Source organism: Corythoichthys intestinalis, chromosome 19, assembly GCF_030265065.1.
Source record: "Corythoichthys intestinalis isolate RoL2023-P3 chromosome 19, ASM3026506v1, whole genome shotgun sequence".
NCBI classification, from domain to species: Eukaryota; Metazoa; Chordata; class Actinopteri; order Syngnathiformes; family Syngnathidae; genus Corythoichthys; species Corythoichthys intestinalis.
This window is the reverse complement of record NC_080413.1, coordinates 3431297-3453137: the sequence shown is the minus strand read 5'-3', so window position 1 is coordinate 3453137 and position 21841 is coordinate 3431297. Positions and strand designations below refer to the sequence as shown.

The window sequence follows — 21841 nt, the reverse complement described above, 5'->3', positions numbered from 1 at the left end:
TATTTTAATCAATATCTCACAATTGTATTTTTATTTTCTGTTTATTTTTTCTTAAATGATTATTTTATGTATTTTATTACTATAAACACATCTGTAAATATTTTTTTCCTTAAAAGTATTCATATTAGTATACAGTACATTTATATAATTATCTTTGAATAATTTGTTTTATTCAATTAAGCCTGTTAAACCAACCAAAATGTAACCAATTGGCATCGTTAAGCCTATTCGTTAGGCCTAACGAGGCCTAACCGGTGTGTTGTCCCGGGCCTCAGGACCATAGGGGCCCCTGAATGACCCTTAATATATTTTACTTTACATTCACATATATATACATTTTTTTTATCTAAATCATTGTCTGATTAAATATTATGTTCCACTCGATACACTTAAAAATTTTTACCATATTCAATATTTCAAATATATATTTTTTGCTTTTTCGCACAATGCCTCAGACGCCCCACCCGCTCTGTCTTAGCAGAGAATTGTTTGACCCCTCTCTGGCGCACTTGAGGCTACACTACGTATGTGCCGTGAAGCGGTACATTAAAATCTGTCATTGTTATAAACGCTATACATGGCGAGTTGTCATAAATCGGGTGTGCAGAAAAGAAAAAGAGATGAAGATCATAGTGAAAGAGAAAAAATGAAGTTTTTAAAATGGAGACAAGAAGACAAAGAATTAGGGCTAGTGTTGGCTGTGGATGGGGATGTCAGTGAGTGAACAACAGCCGCTAACACTGAACGTTTACATTCACGATCATAGACGGATCTACTATTCAGGCGAAGTAGGCAATCGCCTTAGGCCCCTAACCAGTAGCGGGCACCCAACCAGCTGGGTTAGGGTTAGGGTTAGCTTGGGCCACCAGCAGCACCCCCAACTATTCGTCATGTATAATTATGTCAGCATACCAAACAAACAAATAACAAAACAAAAAAGAAAGCCATTTGAATGCTGCATTTATATTATCTCTCCCCCACACACGCGCACTACTATGGACTGTTCCACAACGACGGACTGAGTATCAGTCGCTTAGCTTCATTTAGCGCCGTTTAGCTTCGCTTAGCTCCCTTTAACATTGCTTAACTCTGCTTAGCTGTTCGCTAACTTTACTTAGCTCTCCCGCGTTTTTCACGCCACTAAGCTCGCTATTTTTACAGCTCACTTGCTACTTTGCACGTCGGCTATCGTTTATTTCGAACACATGAGCGAACCGGCGCTCCATGAGAACCAAAGTGAGAGGTTGAGAACAGGCCGCTAATGCCTCTTTTAACTTTCTTCTTCTTCACACCGAACATAAAATACACGACAGCACACCCTGTGGTGAAACAATGCAGTACAGTTCCAATCAGTCATACAATAAAACTCAACAGCAGGTTAACAGCATTTGCTAACGAAAAAAAAAAAAAATCTATTAGTTGAAAGTCCATGTTACCCAACTACAGCCCCAAAACATTACTGCTCTCGAGGAGATCTGCATGGAGGAATTGGTCAAAATAGCAGCAACAGTGTGTGAAAAGCTTGTGAAGAGTTACAGAAAACGTTTGGCCTCCGTTATTGCCAACAAAGGGTACATAACAAAGTATTGAGATGAACTTTTGGTATTGACCAAATACTTATTTTCCACCATGATTTGCAAATAAATTCTTTAAAAATCAAACAATGTGATTTTCCGTTTTTTCCCCACATTCTATCTCTCATGGTTGAGGTTTACCCATGTTGACAATTACAGGCCTCGCTAATATTTACAAGTGGGAGAACTTGCACAATTAGTGGTTGACTAAATACTTATTTGCCCCACTGTACATGCGACACAGTCAAGCACAAATATTTTTCACATTTCATATAAAGATTATGTCAGGCTGTATGAATTTGTTTTTAAAATTAAATCATAAAATTGTCATTTTATTGGCAGGAATTCCAAGCACACGCATATTTTTGGGGGATTTTATATGAAGATTATGTCAAGCTGTATGAATTTCTGTTTTTTTTGTTGTTGTTTTAATTAATGAAAATTTTAATTTTATTGGCATAAATTCCATCAATGTTCAGGTCTTCTGATTATATAAGAACTCAACTGCACGATTAATTCAAAATAAAACGTGTCATTTTTACCATTTGTGAATTCCTCGCTACTATTAAAGTCAAAATGAACACTTTTCTCCTCTAGAGGGCGCCATACATTTTGCGTCATTTTGCGCTTCAGACAAAGTGACGTCGCATCCGGAAAGATGGCTGACAGCGTAACGACAGGTATGTATGGGAAGAGTGTAAACTATTCGTTCTTTAACGTTTTTCGTGTGGGTTTGTTGCTTAAAAACGAGGGACGGGGTGAAAACTTCACGCAATTTCATAAATGATGTTTAAAATTTTCAGTATTTGACTCGTAAGGATGTTATTTGTACGAAGCTAACGGGGAAGCTAATGCTAATGATGGGAGTACCATGGTTTGACAACAATATTGCATCAGTCTGATTGGGCTGTTCTTTTTCTTCCGCAAAATACGAGTTTTGTCGATGTTAGGTAGTTGACGTCATGTCGTTATTTAACTCATAAAATGCCACTGACGGCGCGAGACGTCCAATCTTTTTGGACTAGGAGAGGGCGAATGAACGTCCCAGTCCATATGTACTAGACGTCTAGCGCCGTCAATGGCAATTAAAGATGAACATTCGTCAAATATCAACATATATTAAAGTGAGAAAAGTTAGGCTTTTTTTTAACCTAAATATGATGCAATTGCAGAAGAAAACGACAAGAGAGCGGAAATTGAGCGCTCAAAGGTAATTAACTTTCAGTCAATGTCATTTTTTTAGCGTGTGAAATGAACATAGTCAGTTATGTCGTGTATTTTTAACTGACAGAGCGAAGGCAGAGAGCTGACAAAAGAGGAGAAACAGCGACTTAGGAAAGAAAAGAAGCAGCAGAAGAAAAACAAAGACAAAAAAGATGATGCCCCGAAGATTGATACATCTGCCGTGGCGCCTACGCAAAAAGGTACATGTCTTTTCTTCATTTGCGTCTGATTTTTGCTAACATTTTTGCGTCAACATTTCAGCTCCTTCCTCAGTGCCTTGCACCGGTGGCGACGCTAGCGTAGCGTCAGACAAGGCGGCGAAAAACAAGGTGGAGGTGAAAGTGGAGAGGAGACCACGACACGATTCGGAGAGGTCCAAGCAGAGCAAGAAACGCGAAGGGAACCAGCAACAGGTCGCCGCCACCGCCAAACCTAAAGTGCCACCTAGCGAGCTCCAACCTGGTAAGGCGTCGTCGAGAAAACATAAGCCGTCGTGTATTTTAGATATTCACTGGTGTGTTTTGTTCACAGTGGTCAAGCGTCTTCCCGAACATGTCCAGGTGGACGACCCAGATGTAATCAAGAAGCTAGCCAAGAAGCTGGAAAGACAACAGGTATCTTATGGTTAGCAGCGTGCTAACTTAGCAGCTAAAACAAATGAGCAGTTCTTCTATAATGTCTGTTAATTCTTTCGAGTATGAATATTTTTCCCCCCCTCAAATGTTTTTTTTTTTAAAACATTCATATCGGAAGGGTGTCTTAAATGTGCGGCCTAGGGGCCAGTTGCAGCCCACGGGGCAGGGCGGGTCCTTAGCATAGGCGAACTCGCCGATTGCCTCGGGTGCCATCTAGTGGCTGGGGTGTACAAAAATACCTGAAATAACATTATTTGCTTCCCGAACGTTTTTTAACATATCATAAAAATTAGGAGTGGGAACCTCAGAGCACCTCACGATACGATACGATTCGCGATACAAGGCTCACGATAACGACTATCTCACGATACAGCGGTTATCAATAGATTGGTCAGAAATTTGATACATAATATTTTATGATGCAACTGTCGAAATGAAAAAAAAATTCAAAAGAGAAAAAAATACTGTTTAAGTCATTTATTAAACAATGACACCTTTTCTGTGCAACATTGCTGTAAAATATAAATCTACTGCAAATTGTGTGCCTACACATACTAGTATAGACCCTACCCACCGACGTCACAAAATCACGTGCTCGCTGTATGGTTCCGCCCACTTGTCTGTCATTTTGTGTCTGTATTATCAATGGTCTCAATTGATCGAGCAATTTATAATGCATTTCATGGAAGACCCGGTGCTTTCGGATGCCGTAAACTCACTTGATGCAGTGCATAAAAGGCGTTATGTGGAAAAGCTTCAGTTTATCCATTCGCCAGATCCATATTTGATGCCTAAATCGATGTTTTTCGACCCGCTGTCTCCGCCGTATTTGCCTGACATCTGCTAGCTACCCTGAACTGTACAACTATCTTGTCCACACAAAATCAGCCAATTCTCACGAAAGTTTGAAAAACTTCAAGAGCTTGGAGGCTTATAAATACTTCGTTGCTGGTTGGGTGAAACAGGTCCTCGTCCACGAAAATTCGGCAGGAATCTATCTTGTGCTTTTGTTATTGCTAACATCCACTGTCAAGTCTAATGTATTTCATGTCGTTTGTCAATGGAGTTAGGGCTTATATTTATATGGTTTAGCGATAGCACTCTCACTACATACATACGTGTATGTTGTCGGCGATTAGCCTAGCAATGATCTTAATTGTGGTTGTCAGCCCAAAACCCTCTAAATATATATTAAATGCATCTTACCAGATATAAAATGACTACTACATAATCTGTGGTAATCGTTTGGAGCCCAGTTTTCTCGTCGAATTGCAGCAGCCCATCTCGCTCTCTTCTCTCCGGGTCTCTCGGAATCCGGTAGAACTTCAAGTCTCTCCGTCTTCTCCGTCTATCTTCTCTGTTATTGCAACCGACCGCCACACACGCCTTCACCATTTTGATTATTAATGTTAACGAGCAGAAAAACACGTCGTAAATAGGAGGAATGTACGTAGCCGTAACAGGGAAACATGATGTGTTGACGGACAATTGGGCGGCACCAGTCAGGAGGAAGGAGTTGTGACGTCACGTGGGTAGGGTCTATAGAGGAAACAAACCACAACAACTGATTAATCTCTGTGAAATATAAAAATATAATACATAGCTGGCCAAAAGTATTATCATCCCTGCAATTCTGTCAGATAATGCTCAATTTCTCCCAGAAAATGATTGCAATTACAAATGCGTTGGTAGTAATATCTTCATTTATTTTGCTTGCAGTGAAAAAACACCAAAGAGAATGGATAAAAAAAAATAATCATGATCATTTTATTAGGATTGTTCCGATCATGTTTTTTTGCTCCCGATCGTTTTAGTTTGAGTATCTGCCGATCCCGATATTTCCCGATCCGATTGCTTTTCTTTTTTTGCTCCCGATTCAATTCTAATCATTCCCGATAATTTTTCCCGATCATATACATTTTGGCAATGCATTAAGAAAAAAATGAATAAAACTCGGACGAATATATACATTCAACATCCATCCATCCATTATCTTCCGCTTATTCCGGGGTCGGGTCACGGTACACATTCAACATACAGTACATAAGTACCGTATTTGTTTATTATGACAATAAATCCTTAAGATGGCATTTACATTATTAACATTCTTTCTGTGAGAGGGATCCACGGATAGAAATTCTTGTAATTCTTAAAGGATAAATGTGACTTTGTATATTGTGACTAAATATTGCCATCTAGTGTATTTGTTGAGCTTTCAGTAAATGATACTGTAGCCATTTAACTGTTCTGCCCAAATGCATGATGGGAAGTGCAACCATGACTGTGCGTAGTGGCACCAATTGATATATCTTCTCTGCGTTGGGAAAAAACATAGGGTGTTAAGAAAAAGATCCACTACTACCTTTCTTCCCCACATTGCTTCCCACGATATTTCTAATTGTTGAAAGAGGGATTGTAAGGCTTTGGCCAATTAAAAAAAGGCTCCAAAGACTGCCAAATTCATTCTACTCATTTTACGCTTCCTTTTAGCTCTATATATAAGTAAAACGGTGCCATTATAGATTGAATGCGCCAATGCGTGAGTGGGTCGTGCGCGCATGCGTTAATTGCGTTAAATATTTTAACGTGATTCATTTTAAAAAATACCGCCGTTAACGCGATAAATTTGATAGCCCTACTTTAAGCCAAAACTAAAGACTCTGGATGAGTGTAAGACATTTTGTCTGTAACGTTAAATACAATTAGAAAATGATTTAATGAAAAAATATAGATATATTAAAAAAAGGCATGTCCGATATTTTTTTGCCGATTCCGATACTTTGAAAATGACGTGATCGGACCCGATCGATCGGCATCCTGATCGATCGGGACATCTTTACATTTTATACAAAACTCCAAAAATGGGCCAGACAAAAGTATTGGCACCATTTGAAAAATCATGTGATGCTTCTCCAATTTGTGTAATTAACAGCACCTGTTACTTACCTGTGGCACATAACAGGATGTTTACTCACTTCCTCGTAAGTTCAATGGTTCCACAGTTGTCGCACATTTCTTTTGGACAATCTCGTGGTGAACGGGAACTTTCTGAAACTCAAAAAGGCTCACACGCCTCTCCCTGCTGCAGCTACAAAAGCCTGCAGCCATTTGGCTGGCGTGATGCGAAAAATAAAGGAATTAATCCGCAAAATCAGCTGATTCCGCAGTCCATCTGCATGCTATAAAGCAATGCCGTATTGTCAGATGCTGACCCGGGTGACGTCACATTCGCATTCGTCCTAAACCCGAGACTGGAGCCGGAAATCGGGCATTTTCATGGCGCGGGATTCAAAAATTGAATATATAAAACGATCGCTTCCACACACATCCAAGCGGTCCATTTTATTTAGGAGCATAAAACACCGAGTGAAATATGAAATAAACATGCTTTTTGGTGTCATACGCACTTTAAGGCAAAACACTACCACTTTTGTCTACCAGCATCGCTAAAATCGACCAAAATTGAAAAGTTACCTAGTCTTGCTTTAACTAAAATCCTTTTTTTTTTTTTTTTTGTTTCTAATTTTCGTCATTTAGTTCGTTCTTTACCTTAACCTTGGTCTAGCATGTGATTTGTAGCTTTTGTTTCAGACAAAACGGCACAATTCATCTGAAAAGGTACCAAAAAATGCTTATAACTCAAAGCCGTTTGTCGTGTTGCTTTGGGAGTAAATTTTCTGCGTGTCAGTTTATTGGAAAATTTGCAGTTTTTTGCTGTGTTTCTTTTTAAAAAAAATTTGAACCTTAGTGCGAGATGATACCAAGTTAAAGAACACGCTACGATGTGCTTTCAGATCCCACTTCGGTCAGATTACGGCTACAAAGTTAGTCTCTTTTCACACTTGCACCAGTATAGTCGCAAAGCCCCTCTGACGCAGCATGTCAGGTAAGATTTTCAAATTTAGAATGAGCGAATTCTCATTAAAATGTGCTTGCTAATGATTTTTTTTTTTTTTTTTTTAAGCATCCCATCGTCAGTCATCCACCCGGCTATCGTTCGGCTCGGCCTCCAGTATTCTCAAGGCATCGTGGCGGGATCCAACGCCCGCTCCGTGGCGCTGCTGCACGCCTTCAAACAGGTTTAGCTGCCGTTGACTGTGTTAGACATCCGATAGCAACAACTGAAAGTGCGTGTTCTGTGCCATCAGGTTATAAGGGACTACAACACACCGCCTAATGAAGAGCTGCCTAGAGACTTGGTTAACAAATTGAAACCTTACATCAGGTAAGAACTGTTACGGATTGGTTGTTTTTAGGGTTGTTCCGATCATGTTTTTTTCCTCCCGATCGTTTTAGTTTGAGTATCTGCCGATCCCGATATTTCCCGATCCGACTGCTTTTTTTTTTTTTTTTGCTCCCGATTCAATTCCAATCATTCCCGATAATTTTTCCCGATCATATACATTTTGGCAATGCATTAAGAAAAAAATGAATAAAACTCGGACGAATATACTGGACTGTCTCAGAAAATTAGAATACACAATATTCTAATTTTCTGAGACAGTCCTGTATATTGTTCTATGTAAAGGACGTCAGCCAAGGTCGGCCCCCCACATTTTTACCACGCCAAATCTGGTCCCCTTTGCAAAAAGTTTGGACACCCCTGCTTTAAATGGTGGATTAATGTACAGGACTGTCTCAGAAAATTAGAATATTGTGTATTCTAATTTTCTGAGACAGTCCAGTATACATTCAGCATACAGTACATAAGTACTGTATTTGTTTATTATGACAATAAATCCTCAAAATGGCATTTACATTATTAATATTCTTTCTGTAAGAGGGATCCACGGATAGAAAGACTTGTAATTCTTAAAGGATAAATGTGACCTTGTATATTGTGACTAAATATTGCCATCTACTGTAGTGTATTTGTTGACCTTTCAGTAAATGATACTGTATCCATTTAACTTCTGCCCAAATGCATGATGGGAAGTGCAACCATGACTGTGCGTAGTGGTACCAATTGATATATCTTCTCTGCGTTGTGAAATAAAATAGGGTGTTAAGAAAAAGATCAATTACTACCTTTCTTCCCCACATTTAGGCATGTGTCGGTATGAGATTTTGACGGTACAATAACCGTGAGCAAAAATACCGCGGTTCCACGGTATCACGGTATTGCAATTATAGCTCTAAAATGAGTTATTTTGAGATGTATGGGTTAAAAAAAAAAAAAAACTTTTTTCCATTGAACAGGATTTTTTTTTCAGAACGTAGTTGCAAATTGGAATATGAATGTATTGTTAAAATAAATAAATTATCAATAAAAAAATATATATATTTTTTAAATAAAATTAAAATATAACGTAGACTATACCCACAGCCACAGCTCAAGTTGCTCAAGTTTAGAACAAGAACAAAATAATTTCTATAAAAAAAGTAAAAACTCTTCTGAATAAATTTTAAAAAAATTTATACTGCATTATTATTATTTTTTTTTTGAGGATTGAAAAGCTCAAGTGAAGCCATTTTCAGCCACTGTATCAACTCTAGTCTGCTGATGTCATGCCTTTGTGTTAGAAAGAACTAGGGCTGCAGCTATCGAATATTTTAGTAATCGAGTAATCGACTGAAAATTCTATCGATTAATCGAGTAATCGGATAAAACAAATATATTTTTAGGTGAAGAGCAATTATAAATATACATGAGAAAACAAGACATTTCATCTAATCTTGAACCATTTTCAGTCAATCAATGTCTTTATTTTCGATGTATATTGTTGAAAACAGCCAACAATTGCATCTCAGATGTAACTAGAATAAAAAAAAAGACAAATTCACTGCTTTCATTCAAAAAACCTTTAGATCTTATTAAAAAAATATATATATATATATTTATACTTAAAAATGCCATTACGCTTGATAACACACATCACTTAAAAGTTAGGATTTTTTCCCACGTGTTTCAATTGAATTTCTATTTGTGTCAAGCCATTTTTAAGTTCTAGTTAAGTTTTAAGTTAGTCTAAACTGTAAGTCCTGATAGGATTTTGTGTTTTTGCAGTGTTCAAGATAAATGTATGATACAGGCTGTATTGGAGCACATTAGGGACCAGTGCTACTTGGTGTTTTATCCAGCAATGACTACTAAGCTAAAATTGATAGTTAGCATTATTGAGTTTTTATTTTACACCCTTATCACTCCACAAAGCTATGTTATGTTAAAGCCTGTATGTAAGACACATTAGCCACGCATCGAAAGTGGTCATAATTAATAGAAACCTAGCCCTCCGCAGGGCTAACGTTGCGTGAGCTAGTGACTCAGACAGTAACGTTAATCTTATTTTTTAGCGCTTAGCGCTCTTTATTAGCGCTTAGCGCTCTTTACTAGCGCTTAGCGCTCTTTATTAGCGCTTAGCGCTCTACTGCTTTAAGATGGCCGCTGTTTATTACCTCTGCCCAGACGCGGCCGAGTCTATCATATTGCATCTAGTTCAACATACATGTGATCTCTATGAGACTCCTCAGATGCTACCTGCTACCAACTTAACATCACGCGGGCTAGTTTTTAGCAACATCGGCGTAGTTTGGAGCGGCTGTCGGCTGCGGAAATGTTTTTTATATTTTTTTATTGCTTCTTCCTCTACGCACGTGACGTCGGCGCGTTGTCCCGCATTAAAAGTAGTCCGAGCGAAACGTGATGCTTAGAGCTGTCAATATAAACGATTACTCGAGGTGAATAAAATTACTCGGATCAGTTTTTAAACTCGAGTTACTCGAGTTGCTCGAGTATTCGTTTCAGCTCTAGAAAGAACAAAGAATTCAAAAGTTAATAAGTTAGTTAAAAATGAATAAGTTAGTTAAAATGTAAATATTGTTGTGGAAAGGTTTCATTTAAAAAAAAAAAAAAAAAATCATTGGGAGTGAGACCTCCCCTTGATCCAGCGAAGGTGGATTTGTGCTTAGGGCAAGATCATCTTTCCTAAATTAACGATCTTTGATGCTATGCCTTTTTTTCCCCTTCATTCAAGCGAATCAAGCTTGTTTTCTCACTCTGCGGCTGTAACACTCGACGAAGTTGCTCTTCCAGCTAAGCCTAGGCTAACATTCGTCTTATATAAGCTTTTAGTTAGTTTGTATATCGAATTTCAAAGGAAAATATGTGTTTTGTTATTGGCGAATTTTTTCATAGTGCTAATCTGTTTAGCTACTCACACATGGAAAAATACAATTGTACAACGTTTTAAATGTATTCATTTTGTATATTCCACTTACCACGATTTGAGAGCTCAATAAATTGAAGAAATTATGTTTGGAGTATTTGTTTAGGGTTCGCTGGCTGTTTAGCCGATAGTCACTTTCACACACAGCAACAAACGGGAGGGGGTGAGCGCCACTTCTGGCTGCATTTTTGACACATGAAAAATGGCGAATACCGTACTACGGTCTGACGGAAAATTTTAGTGGTTTTGAAACCGCGACGTTTTCACACCACGGTAAACCGTGAAACCGGTAACCGGCACATGTCTACCCACATTGCTTCCTACGATATTTCTAATTGTTGAGAGAGGGATTGTAAGGCATTAGCCAATTAAATAAAGGCTGCCTAAATTCTCTCTACTCATTTAATTTTGCTGATTAACTCTATGTATGCGGAAAACGGTAACATTATAGATTGAATGCGTGAGTGGGTAGTGCAGCGCATGCATTAATTGCGTTAAATATTTAAAAGTTATTACCGCCGTTAACGCGATAAATTTGAGTTTAAGTCAAAACTAAAGACTCTGGATGAGTGTAAGACATTTTGTCTGTATCGTTAAATACAATTAGAAAACGATTTAATTAAAAAATATATATACATTAAAAAAAGGCATGTCTGATATTTTTTTGCCTATTCCGATACTTTGAATTTGAAAATGACGTGATCGGACCCGACATCTCTAGTTGTTTTATTGAATTATTGTCATTTTAAAAGGAAAAAAAAGGCTACTGATAATTTTTTCCAAGGCCTGACCGATTAATTAGCCTAGTGAAGTCAAATTAGGTGGGAAATTAAAAATTAGACCAAAAAAACTTTAAATGGCCTATTTTTTAGTGTTAAATGTTTTATTTTCACGTAAAATCCATCCAAAACCACAGATTAGAAATAACAAATCCAAACAAAATGTGGTTTTTTTCATGATGACATCTGTGTTGTTATATACTTTTTAAAAATCTTAAATTTTACTATTAAAAAAATAAGTATTTTTAAACATTTTTTTAAGTTTTACACCTCTCATTAGTTTTTTGTATTGATTAATTAATGACATCTCTATTATCTCTACATATTAAAAAAAATCTGTATAGCGTTTTTTTTAATAGAAATAATTTCCTTATTTTGTTATATTAAAAATAAGTAAGGGCTGTCAAACGATTAAAGTTTTTAATGAAGTTAATTGCAGCTTAAAAGTTAATTAATCGTAATTAATCGCAATTCAAACCATCTATAAAATATGCCATATTTTTCTGGAACTTATTGTTGGAATGGAAAGATAAGACACAAGACGGATGTATACACTCAACATACAGTACGTAAGTACTGTATTTGTTTATTATAACAATAAATCAACTAGATGGCATTAACATTATTAACATTCTCTTAAAGTGATCCATGGATAGAAAGACTTGTAGTTCTTAAAAGATAAATGTTAGTACAAGTTATAGAAATTTTATATTAAAACCCCTCTTAATGTTTTCGTTTTATTCAAATTTTCTAAAATTTTCAATCAAAAAATAAACTAGAAGCTAGCCATTGTTGATGTCAATAATTACACCATGCTCACTCATTGTGCTGACACCTATGAAATCATTTGGGCCAAAGCGCCAGCAGAGGGCGCCAAACACCAAAAAACAAGTAACAAGCGGACATTACACTGCTGTCCTTTTAATCTGTTTGAGCGGGGCATGTGCGTTAATTGCGTCAAATATTTTAACGCGATTAATTTCAAAAATTAATTACCGCCCGTTAACGCGATAATTTTGACAGCCCTAAAATAAATACTATTTTTTTAAAATATTGGAATCCTTTTTTAATGTAAAATATATTTTTAAATTATTATATTTTACAGAATTATTCAAATATGTAGAGTAAGTGTTTTTCAAAATATATTTTTAATAAAACCAAGTTTAAAAAAAAATCAACATTCCTTTTTTGTTTATAATTTGTAATTTTATATACACATATGTACTTATTTTTTACTACTACTACATTTAAACAATTTTTTACTTTTTTATTAATATTTTTTTAAATATATTTTAGGTTTAGGCAGATATGTTTATGTATATGTATATTTATAAATTTTGAATGTTTTTTAAACCATTTTTTCAAATTATACATATATACACTGGTATTGTTTTGATTATTTTATTTGGAAGGTATAACTCAGAAATAATTTTAATTTATCTTTTTATTGTTAAATCCATCAGAATCCACAAATTTAATCCACCAAATCCAAACAAAATGGCTCCATTTTCATTCATAATGTCATCTGTGTCTGTACGTATTCTACAGTTTTTTGAACCAATGTCGCCCTCTGTCGGCCAGTATGGGTAACGCCATCAAATACATCAAAAAGGAGATCTCTAACATTCCAAGTCATTGCAAGGAAGACGAGGTGATTTCTCAATTGAAACTTACTACAAACTTGAAAACCATCCCTTAAAAATTCCGATATTCCCCTTAGGCCAAAAGCAAACTACTACGATGCATCGACTGCTACATCGACGAAAAAATCGTCCTGGCGGCGAAAGCCGTGGCGGAAATCGCTATCGACAAGATCAGCGACGGCGACGTCATTCTCGTCTACGGATGGTAAGATCGAACCGATTGGGACGCGCCACTAGGCCTCGTCGTTAAATTTGTATTCACCATTGTAGCTCGTCGCTAGTCAACCACATCCTTTACGAAGCCTTCGCCAAGGGGAGGAAGTTCCGCGTGATCGTGGTGGACAGCAGGCCGAGGCTGGAGGGTCGCGAGACCCTCAGACGTCTCGTCCGGCGGGGCATCAGCTGCACTTACGTCCTCATCACCGTCGTCTCTTACATTCTTCCAGAAGTGAGTTAATTCAATTCTACCATTTGACTAGATCATACATTTTGCACATTTACTGCAAAATACTGTAGACCTGAAGTGGTGTCATTCGTTTGTGCAATGTTTGTGCTAGTTGTTGGGAGACCCCTCTGTCACTGAGAGAGTGGTACGCTCCGTCAGCCGCGGGACTTAGGATACGGAAGAGTTGCGGGTGACATCACCACTCCAAATTAAGATCTGAATATCTATGAAACAATAGCAGAACAATTTTTTAGAGGTGCAAGATAATTATCGGTCCGATAATAGGAATTATGACATCATCCCAATAAATCCGATAACATAATATATTATCGGCCCTATTAATAATATTTTTGGCACGGTGTCGGATTGGGATTTGTGTGTTTGTTTCCACTCCTGTTTTTTCAGTATGCAAAGTTTTGTTACTGTCTTTGTTTTGTTCATTATAATAATGTTCATGTCATCATGAAAATTCTGGTTCGGTCAAAGGCAAATCTAAGCTGAATCAACCACTAGTATTTTTGACCTACAGGTGTTCAAAAACTCAGGTGAATATACATTGAAAAATGATATATATATTATCGGTTATCGTATCGGTATCGGCCTTGAGGAGCAGGAAGTTATCGATATCGGTATCGGTTTCAAAAAATGGAAATCGTGCACCCCTACAATTTTTACGGCACAAACCAATGGCACCATTGCAGTTCCGTTCCACAGTAGATCGGGGCCTGTGTGACGTCACCAACTTCACTTAGATGCATTTTTAGAGTTAATTCAAAATCCTTTTCTTCTCCATGCATGCCGTGATGAGTAAACAGAGCCTGTGCGTGGCACATTTCTAACCCACTTAAGACTTGCAACTAACATTTTTTACGTTTCCGGTGCTGATTTGATGGGCCAAACGCTCGTAGCTTTATGTTAGCGCTAGCACAAGCATGCGAGTCATGCACGGGCTGCAGTTACGCTTTAGACCAGAGGTGGCAGTCATGTGTAAAACTGTGACAAACTCAATATAGTCCCTTTTAGGAGCTAGTGTAATGAAACTTTTTATTCCCGTTTTCCTACGGACCCGCTAAAGGGACATCAACAGAAATAAAATAAATTCAAGCAATAATTATACATTTTACCAGAAAAGTCTGGTAAACATTATCATTATATAGCATTTAGGCTTGTGGACTTTTGCCATGCAAGTTAGCCAATTGTTGTAAACATTAGCCTTAATTAGCATTTAGGCTAGATAGAAGACTTTTGCTATGCAAGTTAGCCAATTGTTGTTCACATTAGCATTATAAAGCATTTAGGCTAGTGGATCTTTGCTTTGCAAGTTAGCCAATTTTTGTAAACATTAGCCTTATATCGAACTTAAGTTAGCAACTTTTGCCATGCAAGTTAGCCAATTGTTGTAAACATTAGCATTATATAGCATTTAGGCCAGCAGACCTTTGGTATGCAAGTTAGCCAATTGTTGTAAACATTAGCATTATATTGCATTTAGGCTAGCGGACTTTTGCTATGCAAGTTAGCTAATTGTTGTACACATTAGCATTATATTGCATTTAAGCTAGCGGACTTTGCGATACAAGTTAGCCAATTGTTGTAAACATTAGCATTATATTGCGTTTAGGCTAGCGGACCTTTGCTATGAAAGTTAGGCTTTTGTTGTTAACATTAACATTATATAGCATTTAGGCTTGCGGACCTTTGCTATGCAAGTTAGCCAATTGTTGTAAACATTAGCATTATATAGCATTTAAGATAGCAGACTTTTGCTGTACAAGTTAGCCAATTGTTGTACACATTAGCATTATATAGAATTTAAGCTAGCAGACTTTTGCTCTGCAAGTTAGCCAATTGTAAAATTTAGCATTATATGGAATTTAAGCTACTGGACTTTTGCTAGTTAGCAAGTTAGCCAATTGTTATACACATTAGCATAATATAGCATTTAAGCTAGCAGACTTTTGCTATTGCCAAGTTAGCCAGTTGCAACAATACAACAATTGGATAACTTGCATAGCAAAAGTCCACCAGCTTAAATGATATCATGCTAATGTTTACCAGATTGCTTAAATTTGTATATTTCTGTCGATGCAACCTTGGGGGCTCTGTATTTTCCAACCAAAACGGCAAGATTAATCACAAATCTCTTGTGTAATTAATCCCGTTTAAAAACTTTAATGTATTCCCTGTCCTAATTTTAATTGCTGCAGTATTGTCATACATTATGTACATTTACTATTATGGCGCAATAAGCGCACGGTTTACGTGCGGTAAATTGCAATTCAATTGAAAAAAAAAAAACAACTTGTAATTGTTGCCAGCCCTCATTTTTATTGATAGTTTTAACAAAGAATATGTATTGAAGACTTAAAAGCAAGAGCAATTCATTATAATCAGAATAATTGGGAGTAAAAATTGTTGTTGTCGTAAATTTAATGAAAGCTTTAAATGGTTTGGACTATAAGCTATAGAAGCTAGAGCTTAGTTTAACTTTTTAGGAATAAACATCACAATCGTATAATCACCCGGCCCTAGACTAAAAATGCTCTTTTCGTGCGCGTAGGTGTCAAAGGTGCTCTTGGGCGCCCACGCGTTGCTCGCCAACGGCTACATGATGTCCCGTGTGGGCACATCTCAAGTGGCTCTGGTGGCTAAAGCCTTCAACGTGCCTGTGCTGGTGTGCTGCGAGACCTACAAGTTCTGCGACAGGGTGCAGACCGACTCCTTCGTGTCCAATGAGCTCGGTAAGGAAAAACGGCGGCGTCCATCCGTTCAGGAAAAAGTCCTTTTGTCGAACTGGCGTGCAACGGCTTTCCAGACGATCCCGACGACCTGATCGTGACGCGGAAGGGCAAGACGCAGCTAGCGTCGTGGCAGGAAGTGCCCTCACTGGGCCTGCTCAACCTGGTGTACGACGTGACGCCGCCCGACTTCGTGGACGCCGTCATTACCGAGCTGGGGATGATCCCGTGCACGTCGGTGCCCGTGGTGCTACGCGTTAAAAGCGTCGACCAGTAACCCGGATCGAGTGCTGTGAGCATGCAATAAAGAAATATATGGAGTATGTACAGTATATACACATATTCAAAGAGAATGCCACTTTTAAACTGAGTTTGCGTGTTGTTTTGGTCTAGGAATGGAAGGGGTCTTTACATTAGAGTTGCCACAACTAATTATGTTGGTGGTCAATTTGTCAGCGATTGTATTTTTATTGAAATTGCATGTTATTTAGTTTTATATTACTCTGCTTTAGCTGAAAACTAACCAAAAACTAAAAGAGTTTGGTTATTTACAATAATTACAGTCAAAAACATCTGCTTTCGAGGACAACAGAAATCGGAATATATATATATATATATAAATATTTTTTTTTTATTTAATACAATTTAAAAGTTAGTAGAAATATTTCAAAATACATTTTTTAAATAAAGGTTGGGTATTAAAAAAACTTAATTACGGTAGTAAAACGTTTTAGGCTTTAAAAGTTTAAAAGTTAAGTACATTTAACTTAAATCTAACAAAATGTTAATAGAAAAATCACACGAGCGAATAATCACTATTAAGATTAATTTTAGGTTAACAAAGTTCGCTAACTAATAAACTATCAAAATATTTGCAATTAATTACTTGGCGATTCATCGTGGAAGCGCTACATCCACTAAAACGTTAATTGCTTGTCAATTCATCGTGGAAGCTCTACATCCACTAAAACGTCCCCCTATACAATTTAGTTACAATCTGAAGCGGGGATCTTAGCTAGCCAGCTAGCTAGCATAGCATCAAAGTTTATTTTAAACCTAGCGGCTTTTTCGTGGTTGTGCTAGCATCTTTGGCATGTTTTTGTTTTTTTTTTAACCCCCAAATATTAGCATATAAGCATACTCTCATAACTCAAATTTATTTGAATATGTTCTTGTCAGTAAAAATTTAAAGTACATTTACCTTAAACCTAACAAAAATTACTTGCGGGAATATTCACTTAAGTTTAATTTAAGGTCAACAGTTCTCTATCTCATAAACAATCAAAAAAACATCCCCCACTTTTCGTGATTTAGTTCCAATCAGAAGCCTCCGTTTTAGCTAGCTAGCTAGCATAGCATAGCAGCAACATTTATTTTAAACCTAACGGATTTTTCGTGGTTGTGCTATTATCTTTTGAATGTTTTTTTTTTTTTTTACCACCCAAATATTTGCATATAAGCATACGCTCTCGTAATTCAAATTTATTTGAATATGTTCTTGTAAATAAAAAAGTGGAGTACATTTACCTTAAACCTAACAAAAATTACATGAGCGAATATTCATTAAAGTTTAATTTTAAGTCAACAGTTCTCTAACTCATAAACAATCAAAAAAACATCCCCCACTTTTCGTGATTTAGTTACAACCAGAAGCCTCTAATTTAGCTAGCTAGCTAGCTAGCTAGCATAGCATCAACGTTTCTTTTAAACATGTTTTTTTTAAACATTTCTCCTCCAAAAATCAAAGGTACCTTGAAATGCTACAAAATACTGTATCTCAACAGAAAAGTAGTATGATGGCGCCATCTAGTGGTATCATAGTACTACAGAGCAATTTTTTTTTTTTTTATAAAAACATTTTAATGTCGCATGCATCATCACAACAGCAACGTAGTGTTCATATACAAGCCAAAACAGCATCATAATACAGTGGTTTTTTTGCCTCCAATTCCAACTCATTGGCAGCCATTGACGGCGATAGATGTCCAATCCATTAAAAGTGGGAGGGTTGGCGTTTGTTTATTCGCTGCCACCCTCCCAGTTCAAATGGATTTGTCTGTTTATGTCAGTGACGGTGAATGAATTATTAAAGTTTCAGCATCAATACTGAAAGAATAAATACAATTCACAAGTAAAATACTTTTAAAAAAAAACAAAAAAAAACATTTTCTTCCCTTTTAGCTAACAGTAGATAAACGCACATATTAAAAAAACAAAATTAGATCCTACAGAGACTTTGCCTTTCGCCTCTGGGTGAACCATAACAACAAGGAAAGCACAAATGTGGAGGCACCCAGAGATCCGAACACCTGAAAGACTGGAAACTTCCCCTGTTGGAGACAAAATTGGACAAATATTTTAAAAATAATACACAAAATATGAAAGAATAAGAACAAAACACACCTCACGCAAACACTTGTATCCATGATAGTTGTCAGCGCAGTTGCATTCGAAGAAGCCAGGCCCGTACGGATCGCACCGGGAGTACTCGGGGCAGTCAGCAGCTGAAATGAAATCAGTGTTGAATACCTACGTTAAGTTGCCCCTACCATCAGACGCAAATTTATAGAAAAATGTCATTCGTTTGTGCTGGAAAAAAAAAAACGTTTGTGCTGCTATCATTTTTGAAATATTAATTCCGAGTGATGATGTCACGCAGCCCCCCATTTATTGCAAAGTTGACCTGGACACTAGTGATTACATTTTTTTTTTAATCGCAGAGGAGTGTTTGTGTTGGTGACATTATCGCTACAACGTAAAAAACATTTTAGGGTCACTTCCTGTGGATTTTGGGTCATTTCAGGGTAGCGTCCTGTTGATATTTTGACGTAGATGGCAGTCAGTGGCATCAAAGTACATGTGCATCATTAAAATTGACATACATGGCTGTCAACAGCATGGGCGTGCATGGCGCGGCATTTTACTTACAGTGATATGAAAAGGTATCTGAACCTTTTGGAATTTCTCACATTTCTACATAAAATCACCATCAAATGTGATCTAATCTTTGTCAAAATCACACAGATGTAAAAAGAGTGTGCTTTAACTAAAACCACCCAAAAATTTATAGGTTTTCATATTTTAATGAGGATAGCATGCAAACAATGACAGAAGTGGGGAAAAATAAGTAAGTGAACCCTCTGCCTAAGGAGACTGAAAGCGCAATTGAAACCCATTTTTACCAAACAATTTAAGTCAGGTGTGTGCCCAATCACTGATGAATGGTTTAAAGCTGCCCTGCCCACTATAAAACACACACCTGGTAAGAATTGTCTTGAGAAGTATTGTCTGATGTGCATTATGGCTCGGTCAAAAGAGCTGTCTAAAGACCTGCAATCAAGGATTCTTTAGTTGTATAAAGCTGGGAAAGGATACAAAACCATTTTTAAAAGTCTGGATGTTCATCAATCGAGAGTCAGCGAAGTTGTCTGCAAACGGAGAGAGTTTGGCACTGTTGCTTCTCTCCCAAGGAGTGGCCGTCCACCAAAGATGACGCCAAGAGTTTAGCGCAGAATACTCAGAGAGGTAAAAAATGAACCCTGGAGTGTCTGCTAAAGACTTACAGAAATCACTGGCATAGTCCAATAACTGTGTGCACACATTAACCAAATGTAAAACTATGGCCAAGAATGATGTTCAGGGGAGGAGGAAGCCGCTGCTGTCTAACAAAAACCCCATTGTTGCTCATTTAATGTTTGCAAAAAGGTACTTGGACACTCCACAGAGGTTTTGGCAAAATATTTTGTGGACTGATGAAACCAGAGTTGAATTGTTTGGGAGTAACACACAACATCTTGTGTGGAGGAAAAATGGAACAGCTCACCAACATTAACGCCTCATCCCCACTGTGAAGGATGCTGGAGGGAGCATTATGATTTGGGGCTGTTTGCTCCTTCAAGGCCTGGACAACTTGCAATCATTAATGGAAGAATGAATTCAAAACTTTATCAAGATGTTTTGAAGGAAAACCTGATGCCGTCTGTCAGACAATTGGAAGTTAAAAAGAGGTTGGATGCTGCAACAAGACAATGATCCAAAACACAAATCAACTTCAGAATGGTTTCATGTTCTGGAGTGGCCAAGACAAAGTCCAGACTTGAACCCCATTCAGATGCTGTGGCATGACCTAAAGACAGCGATTCATGCCAGATATCCCAGGAATCTGACTGAACTACAGCTTTGTAGAGAAGAATGGGCCAAGATTAGTCCTGATCGATGTGCCAGACTGATCTGCAGCTACGGGGGGGGCACAAAATATTAAATGTGATGGTTCACTTACTTATTTGTCCCCCTTCTGTCATTGTTTGCATGCTATCCTCATTAAAATATAAAAACCTATAAATGTTTGGGTGGTTTTAGTTAAAGCAGACCCTGTATTTTCCTCCGTGTGATTTTGACAAAGATCACATCTGATGATTTTATGCAGAAATGTGAGAAATTTCAAAAGGTTCAAATATTTTTTCATACCACAGTAGATGGTTCAAAAACAACATATTTGGATTGTGTAAACTTACACATCTTCCCAGGCTGATTACACATGTTCCTCTGGCCTTCACAAAAGTGCTTTCCCTCTCTTATCTCCACCCTATCCCAGGAAGAATTCCCACCAGGACATGCTATATCTGCAGGCAAAATCCTAAAACAAAGTAAAAAATAAAAACTCAGACTATTTTTCAAAATTCAAATTACGACGCAGTACTTACAAGTAACTCAGATTGCGAAATCCTTCAAACGCCGAGTCGCTCACGTTGACGTTGGCGTTCGACGACAGATCGCTGCGCAAAAGTGTTTTGAAAAATTATTTCCAATTAAAAAAAATCTGACTCAATGTCAAATAGGAATAAAAATGTGAATTATTAATACATTATTAAAGCAGCAGATGCATCCTGAAGATTGTCCACGTGAGTTAAGTTGCAATTAGACAAATCCACCCTAAAAAAATACATGTTATTATTGCATCATATTACACTCACAAGGCTTTAAAAAAAAAAAAAAAAAAATCTAGGTTGCTCAATCATTAACTCGCATAAACATAACATACCCGGTAATGCGTTGACGGCCCCTCGTTTCATTTCCAAGGCAGCAGCGTCCTTCAATACGACCAGCGTATGAAAAGCAAAACTGACCCACAAAGGAATCATTTTGCAACGTCCCGCTGCACTGTTTACATATCTGTGAACGCAAATCGTAATTAATACACTATTTTCTTACGGTTTGTGTCTGCTGCATGATTAATACAATGGAAAATTCATGAGTAACGAATACGCTATTAATGCTTTATGCTTACTATTACGTCAAATAATTATAACGAATAAACAATAGAGCCTTTCTAAGTGGTACCTGCGGTTCGTTTTGTTGGCTGCTTCGGTAAATAAGCAAAAAAAGGATGAAAACAAGAAGTAGATGCGTCAGCGGGACATGCCCTGTTTTCATTTTTCCAACTGAAGTCACATGACCTTAATGTAACGGACATGTGACCGGAAGTTCTTCCCAAACGTTTCTTTTATTTTACATTATTATTTTTTATCAATTTAATGTTTGTACAAAAGTATATATTTACAAGACACTGTGCATGACAACAAACAATAATACTAAAGTACATATTGCATGGGGTTAAAACAGTACCTGTACACGTAT

The 21841-nt window shown here is 37.3% G+C and overlaps 2 protein-coding genes across 2 annotated transcripts; one reads left to right on the top strand and one right to left on the bottom strand.

The window, feature by feature from the left end:
* The first annotated feature begins 2183 nt into the window (after nt 1-2183).
* Nucleotides 2184-16812, top strand: eif2b4 (eukaryotic translation initiation factor 2B, subunit 4 delta). The gene is made up of 13 exons (XM_057822752.1): nt 2184-2254; nt 2747-2784; nt 2866-2998; nt 3060-3260; nt 3330-3412; nt 7228-7319; nt 7398-7512; nt 7582-7658; nt 12927-13029; nt 13099-13226; nt 13292-13469; nt 16027-16207; nt 16282-16812. The coding sequence occupies exons 1-13, from the start codon at nt 2233-2235 to the stop codon at nt 16479-16481; spliced, it is 1551 nt and encodes a 516-aa protein (XP_057678735.1). The 5' UTR covers nt 2184-2232; the 3' UTR covers nt 16482-16812.
* A 994-nt stretch (nt 16813-17806) lies between these two features.
* On the bottom strand, nt 17807-21658 carry atraid (all-trans retinoic acid-induced differentiation factor). The gene is made up of 7 exons (XM_057822756.1): nt 21545-21658; nt 21246-21376; nt 21068-21136; nt 20908-20979; nt 20719-20840; nt 18608-18708; nt 17807-18534 (listed from the first exon to the last, which is right to left on the bottom strand). The coding sequence occupies exons 1-7, from the start codon at nt 21635-21637 to the stop codon at nt 18430-18432; spliced, it is 693 nt and encodes a 230-aa protein (XP_057678739.1). The 5' UTR covers nt 21638-21658; the 3' UTR covers nt 17807-18429.
* Nucleotides 21659-21841: the final 183 nt, after the last annotated feature.

Excerpts from the sequence above, each read along its gene's own strand:
- eif2b4 (XM_057822752.1), top strand. The coding sequence starts at position 2,233 with ATGGCTGACAGCGTAACGACAG. Across the intron at positions 7,320-7,397 it reads CCTCTGACGCAGCATGTCAG|CATCCCATCGTCAGTCATCC; the intron begins GTAAGATTTTCA and ends TTTTTTTTTAAG. Across the intron at positions 13,227-13,291 it reads GTCATTCTCGTCTACGGATG|CTCGTCGCTAGTCAACCACA; the intron begins GTAAGATCGAAC and ends TCACCATTGTAG.
- atraid (XM_057822756.1), bottom strand. The coding sequence starts at position 21,637 with ATGAAAACAGGGCATGTCCCGCTGACGCATCTACTTCTTGTTTTCATC. Across the intron at positions 20,980-21,067 it reads GCATCTGCTGCTTTAATAAT|CGATCTGTCGTCGAACGCCA; the intron begins GTATTAATAATT and ends ACTTTTGCGCAG. Across the intron at positions 18,535-18,607 it reads GATACAAGTGTTTGCGTGAG|GGGAAGTTTCCAGTCTTTCA; the intron begins GTGTGTTTTGTT and ends TGTCTCCAACAG.